The sequence below is a fragment of the Haemaphysalis longicornis genome, unplaced genomic scaffold (genome assembly GCF_048455015.1).
Source record: "Haemaphysalis longicornis isolate Haplotype H1 unplaced genomic scaffold, Haemaphysalis longicornis Haplotype H1 scaffold_1, whole genome shotgun sequence".
Taxonomy (NCBI): Eukaryota; Metazoa; Arthropoda; class Arachnida; order Ixodida; family Ixodidae; genus Haemaphysalis; species Haemaphysalis longicornis.
Genome location: NW_027526203.1, coordinates 376,497,256 through 376,517,816, shown reverse-complemented (window position 1 = coordinate 376,517,816; position 20,561 = coordinate 376,497,256). Strand labels below are relative to the sequence as shown.

The following is a 20,561-nucleotide window of genomic DNA, read 5'->3' as shown; positions in this document are numbered from 1 at the left end:
TGTCGTGCATGCCATGGGGCATCACCAGTCCAGGACGTGATCCAGTATTACTTTTCCACGTCTATTCCTATGGCGAGTAGAATCCCCGGAACCATCCGTGGACATTACGGGGCGAGTCCAGTACTAATAATCGAAGGAGTGCATGTTTAGTTTGGTGCTAGTATTTAGCACACTAGTCATACTCCGCCTGATTATGTTGGGCCAGAATGTTGGATAAAAATTTATTCAATTCTGAGGAGGGCAGTTTCGTTCCGTTTTAGCTTAGGATAAAATAACTCAAACTGGTTAAGCTTTTCATGTAGGCATGATTACCCCCCTACCCCCTTAAAAAAAGGGATTAGTGTGCATTGAACCACAACCTTTACGAATTACAGCGTTGCCATCAAAGAGCAGAGTCTGTCAGGGCAAATGAAGCACTCTCTAGAACATGTCAGAAGTAGCACCAGAGTAGATTTTGTTGGAACGTCCCTGTGACACATTAATGAGATGACATTGAATTTTGTCCTTGGTTAAACGGCATCAGAGCGCCACCACCTGGTGACTGTGTTTGGTGTTTGCACCACTTGGATACACACAGTTTCTTTGGAATGAAGCATTGAGCATATTCATCGAACAGTGACTCATACCACTACATGTTGCAAACTGGCTGGAAGCATTATATTATCCCATTACAAAATTGTTTTAGTCTGAAGTCATCATTTTCTGGCATCTTTAATACCACTTGAAGGTCTTCAAGGTCTTGTGACACTGGAACTGATGCAACACCTTGGAACCTGTAAAAAAGCATTCAGGGAATGGACCTCTTTCCAGTAGCACTCTGCGCATGCACTACTCTCTCCGCCAGTGACCGATCCGCCATTCTTGGGGGCAAAATGTAAACAAAACGTCACCATATTTGATTAGCCAGTTACGAACGCTGAGCCAGCTAAGGGCTACTCTGTTTTCTGAGCCATGAAAGCAGCCGACAGGTAGGCGCTATGGCTGCCATCGAAAAATTTCTGACACCAAAACCATGCGTGGCGCTTGGGACGGCTTCCTGGACTGCGCAGGGCAAGCATAAATAAAGGGGGTGTGTTCTTCTGTATTCCCCCAAGTGCGGTTAGGGCGGCCGCCGCAAGAGGGCTACGCTACTGGGAAAAGGTCCATTACATTAGTTTCCATGCTGCCGGGATGAAGTGCTAGTGTGAAAGCAGAATAGAAGAGACCACCCACTGCAATGGTCCAGTGACTGAGGCGTAGTGCTGCTGCGCTCGAGGACGCAGGTTCGAACCTGGCCGCAGTGGCTGCTTTTCTCATGGAGGCGAAAAGTAACAATCTTAAATATGCCCCGGTGGTCAAAATTAATGCAGAGCCCTCCACTACGGCATGCCTCATAGCCCAGGTGATAATTTGAATTATACAGAAGAGAGAAGTGGAAACAGCAGTCAGTTCCTTTGGAACAGCACAACACTGGTCATCTTTGTTCCATCTGCTTAAACCAGAATAAAAATTTCTCAGTTTCACTGTGGTGTGAAAACACAAATGTCCGGGTTATGATTTTATTGGTTCCAAAATCTTGGTTGTGCCACTTTTCTGCTGCTGTAATATTGGGATCAGAGTTTGGCTGAACACAGGAGCGTGTGCCATCCTGTATTCAGCAAAGGCGCGTTCTGACAAGTTCGCACGTATGGCTGTGCATATGCAACTAGGCGCTCAAAGCAGTGTGCTAGCAGTAGTTTACTATGCAGCAGGATGCTTCGCTCATGCAATAAATGTGCAGACAGGAAATGACGATCGACATAGCAGGTGACAAGCAAACGTCTTGGTGACGTGTGTGTGGTGAACTTATAGCTTCTTTGCTAGAGCACTGTGCATGGGTCCGAAGTTACAATGAATGCTGGCAGACTTCTCCCGCGGGCCGAATGACACACGCCCCTGTGATCACCCGGACCGTGATAGGGTAGTATATGGCACTGTTTCAACAGCACGTCACGCGACGCCTTTCGCTATAAATTGTAGTTTAGATAGCTGCAAAATTTGGGTGGATCTTTTCGCATCTCATTCACTTGCTTGTTTCCTTACGATAGCAGCATGAAAAAGCTGGCGCTGAACAGCTGTTACTGCTGTGACCTACCTTTCAACAATGATTAGTTTGTGGTAACTGCCAGTGTTGAAATTAGTTTGTTGCCTTTGACATTACTTGCCATTATTTGAGCTGTTGTCTGGAGGGCCTTTGTGACTTGAGTATAGGTGGTAGGTACAAGACTTCGCGGTCATTCTGCAGCCACCAGGTGCACATGTCTAACCATGGAGTGGCTTTTAAAGTGCAGCTGTGTATTCCATTATTCTGCATTGTCAGGAGATCATGATGCAGCTTGCTCGCATAGTATGCTCAGAATTATCATTATCGTCACCTTTGTAAATGCAGGAGGTTGGACAAAAAGCTACTATTAACCATGATAATTGCCGCTGTCGTATTTGTCAACGCATAGACAGTCATTAGCCAAATTTGGGGGACACTTGGGAGTTTACCTGGAAATGTTCGTGGTGATGGCGGGAAGTGGACTGTGTTGGCTATGTGGAGCATTGCTGCGAAATAGTTAGCCAGCTGGCCCAATAGTTAGCCAGCGACGTTCCAGGTGTGCTTGTTTTGCTGCACGTGCAGTGCTTGGCACTGTGCAAGTTGAAATCACTGACGTATATGCTGAAATCACTAATGCCTGTCCTACACAGCAACTTTCAATTGATAGCTGAACGCTCGCTTACAATTGCGCCGTATGTATGCATAATGGGACACTTGAGAGACAGTTGGTTTGATGGCCTTCAGAAGGCCTTTGAAATGGCCATGTAGCACAGCTATCATTTACCTTCCCCAATCATCTGCCAACTTTTGTGGTCTAATATAGGTAGGGTTCTGTGTGTGCGCGTGCGTGCGCGCGCATTCACATTTATAAGGTGGGTCATTTGTGACCCTTTTTGGATATCTACAGCATCCCCACTTTTTCTGTCATTTGCCATGATCTTTATTATTGTAGCCTTGGGAGGGGACTAATACCCCATGTGGTTATTGACGGAAGTTGGTGGGCCCCCTTTCGGCCATCTCCTACATACAGCATCTTTGTAGTGCTGCCTGGGGGCCTAAGCTCTGCACTGGCACCTGGGTGGCTCTCTGCTACACTGGATGGAATACTGCATATAAAAAGGCTAATCCAATTGCTTTTTTATGTTCTACTTCTTTATGACACTAAAAGGTATACTGGTTTAATGCATAATCAGTAATGTTTGTTAAATTTTGGTCATCTGGCACAAAAACTGTTTTTTGGGGGAACAGAACAACAGCTAAAATTTATTCAAGTGCATCAAGTGTAGAAAGCAGGAAGGGATCAGCTCACTTAAGGGAGTACTGACATGAAATTTCAAAGCTCAGATAGCTATGCGAAAAGCTTCCTTTGTATATAAAGATACCCCGTCGGAAGTTTAAACCAAAACCGTTCAGTAGAACATACTTCAAATCAATTTTAATCCTTGCACGCTCGAGAAAGCTCATCCGCGCCATCGAGCGAGCTCGTGACGTCAGCTGCGCTTCGACCCAAACGGCCGGCGTCAGGGCTCCCGTGACGTATTGAGGCAGCCACGGTGCTGTTGGCGAGTGCTTTTTCGACTTGTGAACACGTCACAGTTTTTGGGACTGATGCCTGTCAGGCCGGTCTGGCGTGCCCAGACCGGAATTGGCTGGGGTGCGACGAGAACAGTGACACCAAATACGCCTTTCCATCAAGGCGGCTGCCTCAGTGTCCACTTCAGTGAAACCGAAACTGACAGGAATAAACAGAGCTGAAATTATCTATGCTGCGCTTGGCAATATAATGTGCCATTCTATGATTAGTGGGCTCGTAGGCACCTATAGCTGAAAAAACAAAAAACAAAAAAACAACAACAAAAATTTTGTGTTAGTACTCTCTTAAGCCTGGAACCAGCAAATTAAAACACAACTTGGAAGCTTACTAGGACCCGCCGTGGTGGCTCAGTGGCTAAGGCGTTGCGCTGCTGAGCACGAGGTCGCGGTTTCGATTCCCGGCCGCGGCGGCCCCTTTTCTGATGGAGGCGAAAAGCAAAAACGCCCGTGTGTGCGAGATTTCGGCGCACGTTAAAGATCCCCAGGTGCGCCACTACGGCGCGCCTCATCGCCTGCGTTGCATCGGCGCGTTAAACCCCAACAATCAATCAATCAATCAAGCTTACTAGGGCCGCTTAAGTACTATTGACCTTTTGTTGCTTTTCTTTTTTGTCTGGCTGGTATCGCACTGGTTCTGAGCTTTTTTGCCTGCTTTGCTTTCCACAGTTAATATATGCCCTTTCCAACCCTGCTAGTTTCACGTGGGAAATTTGTTTTTTAAGCTTTTTCAATACTTGGGGGCGCCTAGCCTGTGTACTTGTTTTTAATAACTGGTGGCGTTTTGCATTTCTGCATAACTCAACAAAGAAAGGGTGAGACCACCCATGTTTCACGAAAACATTCGTGGTCTTGACTTATTTTATATGCTCAAGATTTTGCAGAAACAAAATAAACTATAATGTCTAGAATAAACCTATAAACTGAATTTAAAAATTTTTTGTGAAAACCTCTGCTGTTTTGTAAAAAAACTTGAGCAAATATGATTTTGCTTTAATATTTGCTCGGAAGGGTCACCACCTAATATTTTTTGGGTGCCGTGTCACACACAAAAGCGTAGCTGTCCTCTGAACGTTAAAAATAATTTGGTTTATTGGCATGAGCCATATTCGTACGCACAATCAGTGACTGCTCTGCTCCCACCGTTACTTTTATGAAGTGTCCATTATGCTGTGAAATCTTGTCTGTACAGCTGAGGTCATATTAAGTATATCTCACGAATTCTTTGATCTCTGCCACTGCAATTTTTGCAGCACAGGGGAAATCCCAGCTTCCTCCTAGCATTGCCACTAAAGAAAGCAATGCAGCTAGTCTTAAAGGAAGGTTTCTTCAGATTAGGAAACCTTTTCTTTCTTCAGATTTATTTTTTCATGTCTGTCTCTGAATATATCATGGTCTGGGTTTAAAAGGCTTGAAGCAAATGGTTTTTAAAAGCCAAGTAAACTGCGCGTGTCGGGCGCTCAAAAGTACTCTCCAGAAACACCCATCAATTTTGCTAAAAAAATTTGTAAAAACCACAATACCGCATTGGAGGCCACAAGGAGGACTGTATTTGTGATAATATTGCAGTGCTTCTGTGTTTGGTTTGCGAGACGTCACGAAACTCTGTGTAGTGGGTACTATGCATTTGTTAATTAGCTTTTTTCTCTTCCTTACCTTTGTGGGCTTTCTAAAATTTTAGCAGGATTGTATTGCTGGAAAGTGTCAACACTGGCGCTAACATTATTTTTTTCCAGATGACCACAGCAGAGTAATTTTGAAAAGAGGAGACAAAGATTACATTAATGCCAGCCTGGTTAAAGTGAAGGCAGCCAATCGCACCTACATTTTGACTCAGGTCAGTCTGTTAATGCTGCTTTGTTATTTAATGAGAGCTCTAAGCATTTGTTTTGAAGGATCGAACTAATGCAAATCACCAGTTTGGTGCAGAATGCCGGAGCGAGCAAGTCGTTTGGGCACCAAAGCCTCTGATTGGGAATGCTGTCCTTTTGTTGCTTGCGACACAAATTTTTTTGGACATCGTAGCTTGACCACAGTATTTTGTTACCCATAGTATTTTTTTATTTTCTTAACTGCAACGAGAATTTACTTTGAAAGCAGAATGTCTGTTGAAGTTACGTGTATGGCTCGCAGGGTGTTTTTGTTTAAAGGGACAGACAACCGATTTTTGTCTAATATTTTCTTTCTTCCAAATAAAAGGGCATCACTTAAAACACCTTAACCCAAAACGATTTTGCTGATGGCGCCCTAGAACTTATTAAATCACAACATTTAGATCTACCAGCCATACGTGTCCCGCCCAAAGGAGTGCTGGCAGCCATGACAGTGAGCCATGCTGCAGCGTTCTTCTCACTGCACGTGTGATTAAAAGAGGGGCTTGAAAAATTGTCCCTGGCCAAAACAACAACAATGTGCAACCTTTCCTGTTCCTTCATTCAGTTTTCGAATCACGTGTTGAAATTGACGGAACTGTTTGGCCACATAAGGTCGTGTCACGTTTACAGATTACATGTCACCATCTTTCAGACTTCAGAAATTTTAGTGTGAAGCTAAATATATTCCTGCCTGTTTATATAAAATTCCCTTGCGGTTACCTTAGTATATAAAACACTGGCTTTCGTATGAGCTGGAGGACACGCACTCCACAAAAATCTGTTGTCTGTCCCTTTAACCACACATTTAATACGGTTGCTTCACAACAAATCTGAACACTGAAAATTTTGTTTGTACAGTTATATGATGCATTTATTACATTTTATGCATAGCTGTTTTATATAAGTTTCTTTACACTTTAAAATTCTGTGCTAAATGGTTGACTGAGGAAGGATAAACAAGGACGATGGTATCTAAGAACTGGTATATATATATATATATAATCAAAAAAACACTTTTATAACCTGTACATCTGCATGTAATATCTCTGGAATCCTGGCATGCAATATACCAAGGGTAATACTTGAATTAAAGATGTGACCGCTGTTGTTCCCCTACTTATCCAAAATGGCAATGAATGGATGGATGACTTAGACTTCCTCTTTCGGCCAGGAAAAGTGAGAAGCTTTCATGATTTCCCTCGATGTTTGATAAGAATGGCGGATTAAAAGACAGTGTAGCTATAGTGGGATGTGCGCTTATACACATTGCCATTCAAAGTCAAGTTCAAATTCAGGTTTTATGCACCGAAGCTACGCCTGGGGATCTTCACGTACACCGAAATATTCTTACCCGGGCTTCTATGTTTTCTGTCTCCATCAGAAAAATGGTTGCAGGGAATGGGGTTAAACCCACATACTCATGCTCAGCAGCCTAGCGCCATAGCCAACAAGCACTTCATACGGAAGCTACATAGTAAAGCTGGTTTTCGCAGCAAAAAGTATTGGAAGCGTTTTTTCACTCCAAAAACCTGCTTTACTTTGTAGCTTCCACAGTAAGTGTTCGTTCAAAGGTGAAACCAAACTGTGAAGGCAAAGATGGCATTTGAAACGACTACCAGCTTGTTGACTGCAGTTCAAAATACGATATACAGGATCCAATTCCCATGGCTTGCAGAAGTGTGCATGTGGGTAAAACAGGCAAATGCACTAATGTAATGTTAAGGGTCCAGTTAAAAAGTATGACCGAGCATACATTTGATTTTGCGCTGTAACTTGCCTAAGGGCACCCAGTGCGCCAGCAATACTTTGTTATTGAACGATCTTGATCAAACATAGAGGGAAATCATGAGTGTCTTTCACATTTCTAGGCCCAAAGAGTGTGCAAGTCCTCCATCCATTGCCATCTTAGATAATGATGTGGCAGTACAGTGATTGCATCTTTACCAAAACAGTTTTGTGTGGCACAGCTGGATTCCTAAGAAGTTATGGGAAGGTCTGTAGGTTATATTAATGTATTCTTTTCTAAAAAATAGGCGAACCTGTTGATGTATGCATTTGTCCTTGTATGTCCTTGCTCGGTCCTCGCTTATTTAGTGCAAAAATTTTGTCATTAATAAAACTAGGCCAGCTTGCAGGGATACTGTACACCTGTTTGGCAAGTATGGTGCAAATTTTGTGAAAGTACTTTGCATCTGTGCATCTGTACTTATTATTTTTATTTCTTTATTTAATACCTTATTTATTATTCATTATGTTGATGATTTGGTACCTTGCTTGTTAGTCTGCTGATCATCTAACATGTCTGCTTATTTGAGCTTTGTGCATTGCATGCCATATATCTGGGCATCCAAGCAGTGCCATGCAAAGGCTGATAGTGGGTTTATTGGCTGTAGCATGTAAGATGCACTATCATTGCAAAAGACCTAAATGTTTCCAGTTTCTTGGAGCATATTGACTGTCGGGTCCTATCAATTCCTGGCTTGCTGTACACCAGGGTTGCGTAGCAAAGTTGCTAGATTCTCATTGGAACTTGCACAACATTAAGACTTAGCACAGCAAAATCTTTCTTGTTTCCGAACAATTACATGGAGCAATCACCGAAAAGTTGTTCACTGTAGCAGTATTACACAGCCTATGCTATATAATGGACCGATTGTGAGCCATGTGTGATCCGCCATATTTATGGGCCTTTTTAAAAAAAAACATGGCACCAGCTTGTGTGACCGCAGTGTGATACCTAAATGCTCTCTGCCCTTTGGTTACAGGGTCCTCTGCCGTCAACTACGAGCCACTTTTGGCTCATGGTGTGGGAGCAGCAGACCAAAGCTATTTTGATGCTTAATCGAGTCATTGAGAAAAACACTGTAAGTACACTCTGTATCCCCTGCTCTTTGTCAGAGCATTCATCAGAATGCTCTGTACTCTGTAATAGGTCGTACTTTTAAAAATATATATACAAGGAAACTTTTTTTTTTTTTTTTTCAAGCTTGGAATTGCTAGAATCTGTTGTGTACAGTTTTCCCTCTGAAATGATGCTTTTCATTTCTCGCTGGGCTTGAAGAGTTGTGCTGTGAGAGTGAAAGCAGTCCGACAGTCAGCTGGGTGGAAAAAGTTGGGCTGATTGTGTAATCAATCTGGGCAATCATGCCACTTGGGAGCACCAAGAAGGTTACCGTAAAGTGACATGAAAAGTGGTATAACTTCATGCTTTAGCTGAAAAATATCACTTATCGTACCTTCTTCGTCTTGTTTGACAATGTTTAGGATGAATAATTAATCTGGCATTTTTTCCCTTTTTTTTTTCGGTAGCTTTAAGGGTACATTACAAAAGCTATTACAGGTACTGCTCGTGTGAACACTGAGCCATTGTGGCTCTGTGCTGCTGCTTAGTGTGTGTAGAAAATACCTGTGCAATTGAGGGGCATTGCGAGTGGTTACGCTGATGGCTGAAACAGTCATGTAATCTATTGTGCTAATAATCTGTTGGTTGTTGCATGTCTAGTAATGTTTCATTGAAACGGACGTTTTCATTCCAAGCGAAAATTGCAAAAATTTTCCGCAAGGTGAGCTGATCGTATGATGGAATCGTGAAGAAAAAAAAAATTAAGCTCCTTTCCTGCTCTATTGAGGCAAGGCAATAGTGCTGGCATATAGTGTACACAGGTCCTCAGCATACATGTGTAAGATTACTTTGTTATGTGGTCTTTGTGGGACATCTGCATTATGTGGTGTCTGTTTTTACTAAAAGAATTCAGTTGCAAAACTAGCACCTGTGAAAGTAGTCAAAGCTTGCTAATTTGAACTTGAAGGGGACCAAACTTCTGAATTTTGAGGGGTTTGGATTATAAGGAGCTCATTGAATGAAAGATTTGCGCAGCGCCGCATAACCCGTAATATGTTCAAAGACTAGCCTAGCTTGACGAGCCGTGAAAAATACATTAACGAACAGGAGGCACATTATGGTGCAGTATATCAAGGCCAACAAACGTGTGCCAAATGAAACGGACTGCCAGAGCGAATGCTGCCTGCGTTCCATGTGATTGGTTATCAGGGCTACTACTCTACACGTGAATAGCCGTAGCTATCAGCGACGTTTGTGGAAGGTACTGCCCCATGGGTGTGGGCAGGGCATTTGGAAGCCCGGTCAGCGGCCTGGTCTGTTCAAGTGAATGGAAGTTTCTCGCATTAAACCACACATGCTTTCAACAGAACCACGACATCGGTGCAAATTCAGAGATCTTCGACTGTGTTGCGGTAATTATTTTACGCTGATTGATGTTTTTCATCAGTCCCTTTCACATTGCTCGGAGCAAGGAAAAACAGCCTTGAAAAAAATAGGAAAAAGCTTGTTGTCTGTACTTTTTCAAGGATAATGGGCTGCAACATTTGTGATCCTTTAAAAGGATTATGCTTCTTGTAATAGGCCACATTTTTTTGTAACGTGCTGGGTGCAGCTGTTGTAACTGCACGATATATGCCACAGAGCAACCATTGTGGGCTGCCACGCTGGGAGGTTTTCAATTGAGCATGTCTGAAGTGAGGTGTCTTGAAGGAAATTGTCGCTCACTTCTGATAGCAGGCCATGGATTTTACCACATTTAGGAATTTCTAGCATTTAAGGGGCACTTCGTTGTTCTATCGAAGATGGTAGTCACGAGTACGGTGTTCACCAGCAGAGTGAATCCTTCAGTAAGCTTTTAAGACGGCAGCACAGCAACCTGCTGCTTCCTCACAATAGGAGCGAAATACAGGTCTGTTGACATCTGACCTCTGTTAAAGGAGCCATGAAGAAAAAATACAAGTTGGGTTTATTAGAAAGACTGCTTAGTCCCGATAACAATGATGCCAATATCATCGCAATCTTCGAACAAATAACGGAGATATTAAGGAAAGAATATTAAAGGCCCCCTAGCCAATTTCCCGCAACTTTTCTATGACGTCACGGAACCTTGTTTGTGCGATTAGCGGCCACCTAACTGACCTGTCGCGACGACACATGACTGGACGTCTGTAATGGGGCCTCTAGTTCCATTTGACCGCATCACTTGAATGCTAACGTGCAGTTAACGCTCTGAAAATTGTTTTATTGTTGGCCCGTATAATGTCATTCTTGCTCATAACACGTCACTGTGGCGCGAAATTTGAAAGTTTTATATACTTGGTTTTTTTTTCATTAAAAAACATCTATTGTGGCTGTAATGGAGCTGAGTGAGATACTGAATCCTAATTCTTTCAAATTAAACGAAGTTGTATTTTCTCTTCATGGCTCCTTTAAGGGTGACCTCACGGCAATCAGTGGACTGGAGCATTATTTACATATGTGACCGTTTACATGCTAAGAGTCACCAGGGTGGCACAGTTGTTTGTGAAAAAACGTATTTACTCGATTCCAAGTACCCCTTTTTTTTCACATCGGAAAACCTAACATCGGAAAACCTAAATTACCTCCCCCACCACTTTTTTTTTTCATGGCCGTATCTCTACGAGACTGGTGAAAGGAACGAAGGCAAACATTCAAAAGAAAAATAGGTACAGACAGTGAACCCACCGCTTACGTTCAATACTCAGTCACCCTTGGGCCGCCGTCATCAGTATCCCACAGGTCATAAATGACTTGGCCACAGTGTCAACTTGGGCCCTCTTCCACACCTCTCTGAAATACACCTTGCGATGGTTGCTTAGAAAAGGGGGTGCGTAGATTAGCATGCAAACTTTTTAACACGAAAGTGTTTTATTCCTCACCATAACCTCACCAACGTCATATCCGTCACGGAAATGACATCACCAGATAAAGTTCCATTGACGCGGGCAGCGCCAGGATTCGAGCCCACGATCACTCTGGCCACAACGGGAAGTGAGAAACGCTCTGCCAACTGGGCCATGAAGTCAATCCCGGAGGACTGTGCAAACGCGCCTTATGGCCTTCCCTCTAACTTTCTCCATTCAAATGGTGCTGCCGTCTAGGAGAGGTGAAGTGAAGTTGTGCGTCATGACGCTAATGAGCGCCGATAGTTGGCGCCTTGATAAGGCAGTGTATAGCAGCGTAAGCTACTGTGTTTATCCGTCCGCCGCCTATGCGGTGGGGATGATGGCCCCATGCACGGTTAAGGAAGAACTTATTCCTCCATGGGGATTCCTCCACCATGGCCCCGTGTAGGAAAACTGTTGCATTACGGCAGGAAGGCAACGATGCTGACTGGCGAATGCCGCTTTCGTGACTGCTTTGGTGCAACGAGAGACACGCCAGTGGGAAGTGGAATGCGTTCACGCATTCACAATCCAATTAAGCTACGAACTCTGCCTGTCGCGTTCCACAAGCTGAGCTCGTTGCAACGCAAGCGTCTGCCATACTCATGACGGAGCACGACCGAAGTGGTCGCACGTTTGCCGAAGCGACCAGCCAGCAGGACGTCGCTCGCCAAGCACACCCACAAAACTGCTGCCGACCAGCAAATTATGCTCCTTTCGCTGTAGCAGACTGTAACTTCCCCAAACAATGCGCTGACAACCCGTTCGGTTTGGTTCGCACGGTTCGCGAGCGCCTGGGGTTTCGATCGGATTTATGCAATGCTCCGGTGCGTGTAATTCAGTGTCTAATGTTGATGCGTGTAACGGTGCCATACCGATGAAATATAGTGATGTGCAAGTTCATATCAATGTGAAATAATCATTCGGCTGCTCCTGTGAAGGCACATTTCACTTCCGTGTTTTACCGATTCTATTAAAGAAGGATCAACCCCATTTTTTCCTATTTCTTTTTCCTGAAAGTAGAGGAAGGTGCTTTAAATCGCCGAAATACGGTATGTGATTGTGCCAGGTTATAATTCTGGGTAAAATTTTTAGATATTTGTGTGTGGTCTATGTGAAATGTAAGAAAATGCTGCACTTTTACGTGAAAGTTGTTAGGAGGGAACACAAGAGTTGCTGCCACTTGATACTGCAAGCCGCACCAGCTGATAGAGGGGATGGATGGATAGAGTGACGCATGTGCTGCCTGTCTCGAGCAGCTCGTCTTCACATTGTCTCACCAGTGACTGTTGGTTGATGCCGTTTATGGGATGTATTAACAGCTGTGCTTTGTGAAGCTTTTATGTGTACAGGCCTGAGCACTGCGTACGAAATGGCGAAGGCTGAACAAAGCACAGCGGCGCATCTTTCGATGCACATCGTGGTTGTTGCAGACTATGTAGCACCTAAGTCCACTTTTACTCGTTGTTTGGGCATACATGCAGTGCTGCCCGAAAGACGCAAAGAGTGGGCTTATGCACTTAACGATGAGAACTTCTGTTTCGCATACCAGCACCTGATTGTTTACGGCCACTTGGCAGCCCAAGACAACGCAGCAGCCTCTCGGGTTGGTGTCTGTGTTTGGCAGTGTACTTGTCGTGCATCTGGTGTGAAGACAGCCGTATTCTGGTTTATAACCCAGGCGCATCCCTGTTCCGAGCTCGAATGAGTGGCTCTGCAGGTGGTGATGTTGGTTTTCCTTGTGCAGGTCAAGTGCCATCAGTACTGGCCAGTTAGCCAAGATGAAGAGCTCGTGTTCACAGGGGTAGGGCTCAAAGTGGCCTTTCTTGGGGAAAAGCCAGCCACTAATTACACCGTCCGAGAACTCATGCTCACAGACCTGGAGGTGAGAAATTGTCCTGCGCACATTTTGCGACAACAGCCTTTGGTTAAAGGGGCCATGAAGGCAAAATGCAAGTTCGGTTCATTCAAAAGATTGCCACGTTAAAATCGTGCTGACAGGGAGATAACCTGATTTTATCTGCTCTGGTTGGTCGGTGGCTGAGGCATTGTGCTCTTGAACATGAGCTTATGGGTGTAATTTTAAGCCATTCCAGTTGTTTATCTGATTGAGGCGGGAAACAAGAAGTTGTCTTTGTATACGAGATGTAAATGCCTGTGGGAAGATCCCCACAGGCTCAAAATTATTTGTAGCCTTCCGTTATGGCCTCCTCATAGCCTAAATGTTGCTTCAGCTGATAAACCTCAATCTGGGCATTAAAAAAAACGTGATTGTGATTGGATTTTCTTCGTGCATTTTACTTGTGTGGCACAGTTTATAACTCTTTATAAAAAGACCCAGTGAATGTAATTGCTACAACCAGTTGTCATATCTAGGTGTAATAATCAGTGCAAAAGTTGATTGTGAAGGAATATATTTGTATGTTGGTTACACGCATTATTATCTAGATTGCACTGTATAAGCTACGAAACATTATAGGATGAAGGCAGAGTGCAGAATATCTGCACCATCTGTCTGCCAGGGGTCTGTTCTTGTATAGACCAAGCATGGGCCACTGAACCTACAGAGGATGCAAAAATTCTGATCACCACTACTATCAGTCATGGTGCTGAATGGTGCCACCAGCTATTTACATCAGTCAAGAATGTTTCAAATTATTGCTTACATCAACCTGCCAAAAAATTCCCTTCAAAAGCTTGCGTAAAAAAGTATACGAGCATTGGGCAGGTCTCTGACCACACTTGTTATTCAATGTATTGGACAACGAGGCTCATTCGTCGAAGGGGCTCTCCCAGCCATAAGTGTTGCTGCTTTACAGGTAACTTGTAGCCATTGAAAGTGGGTAGATTCGGGGTCTTGGCAGGGGTGGCGTTTAGCAATCATGGCAGTTGGGGCTGCTGGACAGCCCGCTACTTTGTCGATTGTTGCTTCCACGTGCTGTTTCTGCAAGTGGTGACTGGTTATCAACAGTGGCTTTGTTTGTTTGAATAGGTTTGCTCAAATCTTTTCCCTTCGTGTTTGGCCTCGATCTGTGGCGACTGCTTTTGTACCCCCAGAAGCAACATGCCAAGAGCGTTTCCGTTTAACTTTGACCCATATGGCCCTGGCAGGTAGATATGGGGCCCTGTGTTTGACTTTCCCCGAGGTGTTGACGTGTTAGCCGCTGATAAGGCTAAATCCCCTCCAGCCTCATTGAAGCTCTATGCCGACAGCGTCGACACTGTGTGCGCGTGGTGTCCAGTGCTGATGAGAATATTGAGCAGCCCCATTGCTTCAGTAGGCTTTGAATTCCGTGAGAAATTAGGAAGTTGTTGCTATTAGAGCTGACTTTCGCCCATTTTTTTCTACTGAATCAAAAACATTTTGTTATTCCTTTCATATTTTCATGTGTGGCTTCAACTGTAATATAACTCCAACGCTTAACTCTTTCGGGACCGCCGGAAAAAGTGATGAAAAAGGGAGGTCTCGCTACAAATTTTTTATACATAAAGCAAAGGTGCCATCCTCCCTAGCATATACCAAAATGCAGCTACTTATATGTTCTTTGACATGCAATACCAACTTTTACTTCAACACTGACGATCGAACCATGAAAAAATCTGAAAGTAAGAACTTCGTAAAAAACTACAGAAAAAGATAGAAAAAAGCATAAATATAACAATATTAAAAAAGAATAAAATTATTTCAAGATATACAAAATCTAACACAATGCTTTGTTTTTTCATCGCGAAAGTTTGATGCGGCTAGGTGTAACTGGTTTTTTGTTTTGTGTGTGATCTCTTTGGCACTAGGGCCATGGCTACGTCGTCGCCCAGGTACACGCCTGGCTCTCGTCTCGGCGAAAACTTGATCCCTTTTTGAGATGGTGGCAGGAGATCACCACCATAGGTAGTCAACACCCTTGCGAACAAATATAAACCAGCCAGAACATATTTCGAGCGCACATACCTACTCCAGAGCCAATTGAAACCGAAACCAACACCCACCTTTGAGCGCGATTTGATGTTCCAGGCTGATCGACACCTGGATCTTCACTTGAGCTGAAATCCGATCTCTAAAGCCGCATTCCGACTCTTCACTGCCACTCTCATCGTTAAAATCCACAGTAGAAGGCGAAGATACGCGAGACGAGACGAGGCGGATTTCTTATCGCGCTCGCGTGAGCATGACGCCATGTTTGTTTACATTCGAAACCACTGCCCGTCAGAATAAAATATCTGATGCGTTGCCGCCTGGCGATAAAAAAAGAAACTTCACAAAAGAGGAAACTCCAGTTTTCAAACTATCTCCTAGATGTCGCTAGGTGTTCCATTGAGCGAAAATTTGTATTCTGCAGGCTCGCGAAACCATCGATCATATGTGATCGATGGCCTATGGAGCGGTCCCGAAAGAGTTAAGGGGGACTCACCTCATCACGTTCCTATGGGACTTGCTAATTCGTGACCGACGGGCTTTGAAAGCATTGTGTACCAACATGGAAGGTTTTACGAATTCATAGAAATGGTCTTTACGGCCTAGTTTGCTTCTTTTAAAAATATATCACTTCTTTACTGAGATAAAAAGTAAACAAGAAATGCCGTGTGGTTTATCCAGTCTTCACTAGATGGCAATAGTTGTCTAGCAAGCAAGAGTTCTATTTTTCATTTTAGTACGTAAGTGACATATCTCCAAAACAAGCAAACTAGGCCGTTGTGGACGTTGATATGTACTTGTAAAGCTTTTCTGATTGGTAGACGATGGTTTTTAAGTCCGCGCATCATGAAGTGGGCCCCATAGGAACGTTAACAGGCGAGTCCCCCTTGAAGGAGCCACGAAGAGAAAACACAAGTTTGGTTCATTCAAAAGATTGCCTCGTTAGAATCGTACTGACACCACTTTTAACGTAAACTTCGCTCAAATAAGCTGCATACTTAGGGAAAAAGGGAATGGCCATGCGACCCACTAGCTCATTTCCCGCAACAAAACCATGATGTCATACCAGCCAGCTCTGCGATTGGCGGAGGCCGGAAAACGCAAACGCAAATTAGGCAGAACTTATAAGCTTGCCGAACGAGCTATTTGCGCTTAAATTTAGGGCACATTCTTTTTATATCGGTAAGAATGGTGGGACAAACAGTGGAAGTTACGAAAGCGCACGTAAACATAGAAGTACCGATGCGTACTGCTGTTGGTAGTGTGCGCACTGTGCTTGGTTTAGCTGCACAGCACTGCAGGGCTTTGGGGTTGTCTCAGACGACACTGGCCGATTGACCAATCTTATGTGACCATATTTGTCGAGCGAGCACCATGTTTCACGAAACAATTTTCTCCTTGAACAAAAACAAGTCAGGTTTAAATACGGTCAAAAACAAACCAAAGGCAGAAAACGGCTTGCCACTGTATGGTGGCGCCATCTAGGTTCACGAATGGTAAATAAGGCTTCCCAATCGGCTGCAGAGCGGTCGTTCCTGTGATGTCATTGCAGACCACGAAAATGCACGATTTAGCGGGAAAATCAAAATTTTAACCGAAATGGATTAATTTCTCAGTGAATAAAGCATTGTTTGCATTCGTACAAGCTCTGGGGGCACTATAAAACACGAAATCTTTTGAATAACACAAACGTGTATTTTGTCCTCATGGCTCCTTTAAGTGCTGTGTGCATAACTGACCTGATTTTGCTCGCACATATTTCTCGATTTTGGCCTGTTCAGATATGATGGTTGCCCCCTTCAAAGCAGTTCCTGTGGAATGCTGTGCACTAATGGAGATGTTATTATTGGTGGCAGTGCTGGAGGGCTTGAGCTAAAGCTTGTCGGTTATGCTGTTCTGAATACTGCTCAAGATGCAAAAACGGTGCCCTTTCAGTTGATCAGTTCATGTTTAAGCTTGGGGGGGATTGAGAGCCCTTGAAGTACAGCGTAACGTGTTTTTTTTGGCCAAAAATTGTTCGTGGAGATGGCTGTGTGACGTGGAGTGTTGCCATTGTGCTGCAGCCCAGTGCACACAATGCCTGGCCGCACATGTGCTGCCCTCGTCGTGAGCCTTTCAAAAACTCCCCCCTAAAAAGTCAACGGACAGTTTCTTTTTGGAGGGTGAATAAAACGAAGGGGCATAAGTGGGAAAAGGCAATCCTTAAGAAAAGAAAAAATAGAACCCCAACAAGTGTCACCTTGGTTGTCATTTGCTCATTTTACTTTCTTGGTACGGGGAGAATTTGTGGCCTGTCACTCCTGACTTTTGCATGGTATCTCCTGGTTGTACTTGAAAACTTCGTATTCGTCACATGCTATCATGGGAGATAAAAATTGAGGATGCTTTGCATAGTGGTACAGACGATAATGACACATCTTTTTGATTGACTTTTTTTGCACCACCAGTATGGATGGGGGGGTTTTGAAGTGTTCTGCACACACTTCTATCGTGCCCAAGATTTCTTTTAGACCTGATGATTGGTAAATGGGTTAGCTCACTACTAATCGGATCATCTGACTGTCAATTAACTCCCTGATGTCACAACAAATCTAATTTATTTCACACTCTTGCCTGTTTTCGAGGCCGGAGACTGTCTTCCATGATGTTTATCTTCCGCTCATTCTCGACCCTGTAAAATTACCTCATGCTGTTGGAACACCTTGGCCCTAAGCAGGGAGTGCTCTTCATGGGGCTCTTACAACTTCACACTAAATTCAAGGTAACACATAACTTCAGGTAACGCAAGGTTTGTGAAGCTGTATGCATAATTTCAAGGAACGACACTTCCCCAAGTTCCACCATTCAATTTTTATAACGCACCACACAAGTGCAGCGTGACTTGAGAGACTCTCTAAGTTTGTTATGTTGGCACTTGGTTGAACTTGCATGAAGCACCTGACGTGTAGGTGTATGCATTTGTACTGCCATGGAGAACGGGCTCCTCCAGTGGTGCTTAGGGGTGGGCTGCTGCCATCATTGAGCCCTCCTTTCTTGGCGCAGAGTGGACAGAAGCGGGTGGTGCTGCATCTGCACTACACGACGTGGCCCGACTTTGGAGTGCCCGAGTCGCCCGGGGCCTTCCTGGCCTTCCTGGGAGCGGTGCGGGAGTCTGGCGCTCTGGACGTCGACGTGGGCCCGCCCGTGGTGCACTGCAGCGCGGGCATTGGTCGTTCGGGCACCTTCTGCCTTGTGGACTCCTGCCTTGTTCTGGTCAGCACTTTGAAGAACCCCAGTCCGTTACTAGTAACAAGATAAAGCAAGCTCTCAAGTGTGCGCAAATTTGGCAAAAGGCCGGTGATGTTTTGGGTTGTTAATAAGAGTATCTTGCAATTATGCAAGTCTTGTCTGCTTTAAAGTACTCACATAACTTGAAATAATAAAAGCGGTGCTAAGCAGACAAAGATGAAGTAGAAGCATGCACCATATACAGGCGCCAACTTCCAATTGTTTATTCATGAAAACCACGCTTATTTATACACAGGACAGAATCAAGGTTACTGCCAGGAATGAACATTTGCTGACGGCTATCATATAAAATAGTAACATCATTTGACATGTTGGCACACACACACACTACTGATACTGCATACACTTAATCGTGACGACTAACGCACATTCTTCTCTGGGAGATTATAAGCTGTCTTTAATAATAAAAGACAGCTCATTATCACTAATAGTGACGGCATGCTGATGCAGTCATCCCCCGCTTTTTTGATGAAGTAAGCCTCAATAAGCTCCCTTTCCGTCTTGTTTCCTGCTTTTTTCAAGACGGTCGTCTGGTCCAGGAATGGCGTGCAACCGCATCGCTTCTTACAGCATCGCTTACAGTGATCCGCCAAGTGCCCGCTGCTGTTGCTGCTAACAGCCAGCCGGTGCTGTCTGGCCCAGTCATTGAAGCAGTGGCCCGTTTGGCCAATGTACACCTTCCCGCAGTTCAACGAGATACTGTACACGACATTGCTAGCACAATCTGTGTAGCGGGTAGCGTGCTTCTTGGTACATGTTGCTTCTGGCTTACTCGCCATCAAAGGGAAAATCTTAGCCAGCTTGCAAGGGGCCAGATACAATGTGCGTATTGTATTCTCGGCCCCCTTGGAAATGCAATCGCATGGAAATGCAAGCTTTTGAAAGCTTGTGCACAGAACTTGCTGAGCACAGTGGTGTATGAAATTTATGATCATTGGAAAGATATTGCCATTTTTTTCATACACTATGTATAAAGTCTACTTTCCAAATTTGGTTGGGCAGCCTGGTTGAGCTACTACTTTTTAAGGCTGAAGTGATGTACTTTTGCAAGCCCTTGAAGCTAATGTATGATTGGGCAAAGTGAAGAATTGCCTTCTGTTTAGGCAAGCCTAATTGGTTGCATGGAATTCATCATGGTTATTCTGGAATTTACGTCTGAAAAAAAAAATGCCAGGAGTGAGAGCTTGAACTTGGAGCATCGAACATACTAAAGAACTCAAAGCCACCATGTCATCAGGGACAGCCAAAGAACCTTAGATCTTGATAGTGAGTAGTAAAGTAGGGCTGCCTGACAGTGTTAGCGTGATTCCCATTTGCTTTATCAAGTTTGTGAACCGTAAGTCTAGGTGTCTTTAGGGGAGGGCTGGAGAAAGAATTTGCTTTGGACGGTAGCATGTAGTACATGAAAAGGGCGTCAAAATGTGAAAAATAGGGCTGGGTCTTTAGGTATAACATAACGGGTTTCCACCTGGCAAAAAAAAGTGAGTGAGTAAACTGTTTACTAAAAATATTCCTTACTGTAATGCGGTGTGTGGTGTAGTGGCAAGGCATTCTGCATTTTTGTGAGAGGATTGATGGTAAGAAATCTGGCCTCAAGTGAGAAAAAGGTGAAAAAAGAAAAAGTTGGTGCACTAAGGGGTGTTAGGACCATCAGAATTAATCTGGAGCCCTCCACCACCGTTCCTCTGCCGGTGCCTTATAGTACAGTTGAACCTTGTTATAGCGAACACTGATGTAGCGAATTACCGGGTGTAGCGAACAAAATACGAACTTTGGTTGGTCACGCTTCGTTTCAGTGACATTTATTCTTTTATAACGAAACTGAAACTGTGAGAGCCGTATGCGATATCGGAAATAACGAAGAAATATTTGCTAGTAGGCTGAGAAGCTACTTGGAAAAACTCCCGGCATCCGAAACTGCAGAAGTGCCCTTTTATTTCGTGGACACTGAAAAATTTCATCTGGCTCAGTGCTGGAGAATAGCTACCAGATGAAGACCATATCTTTTCTAAAAAAAAAAAAAAGCACGCACGCAGCGCACATACATGCACACACATACATGTGCATACACACATGGAGAGAGAGA

General features: G+C 44.1%; 1 protein-coding gene across 2 annotated transcripts in view; it reads left to right on the top strand.

The window, feature by feature from the left end:
- The window catches only part of LOC144155122 (tyrosine-protein phosphatase non-receptor type 1-like), an 87,263-nt gene that overhangs the window by 1,135 nt on the left and 65,567 nt on the right, over positions 1-20,561 (top strand). For both annotated transcript variants that reach the window (XM_077686377.1, XM_077686376.1), the window contains exons 3-6: positions 5,389-5,489; positions 8,292-8,390; positions 13,022-13,159; positions 18,230-18,439. In XM_077686377.1, coding sequence (XP_077542503.1) covers positions 5,389-5,489; positions 8,292-8,390; positions 13,022-13,159; positions 18,230-18,439 — 548 coding nt within the window. The remainder of the gene's footprint in view (positions 1-5,388; positions 5,490-8,291; positions 8,391-13,021; positions 13,160-18,229; positions 18,440-20,561) is intronic.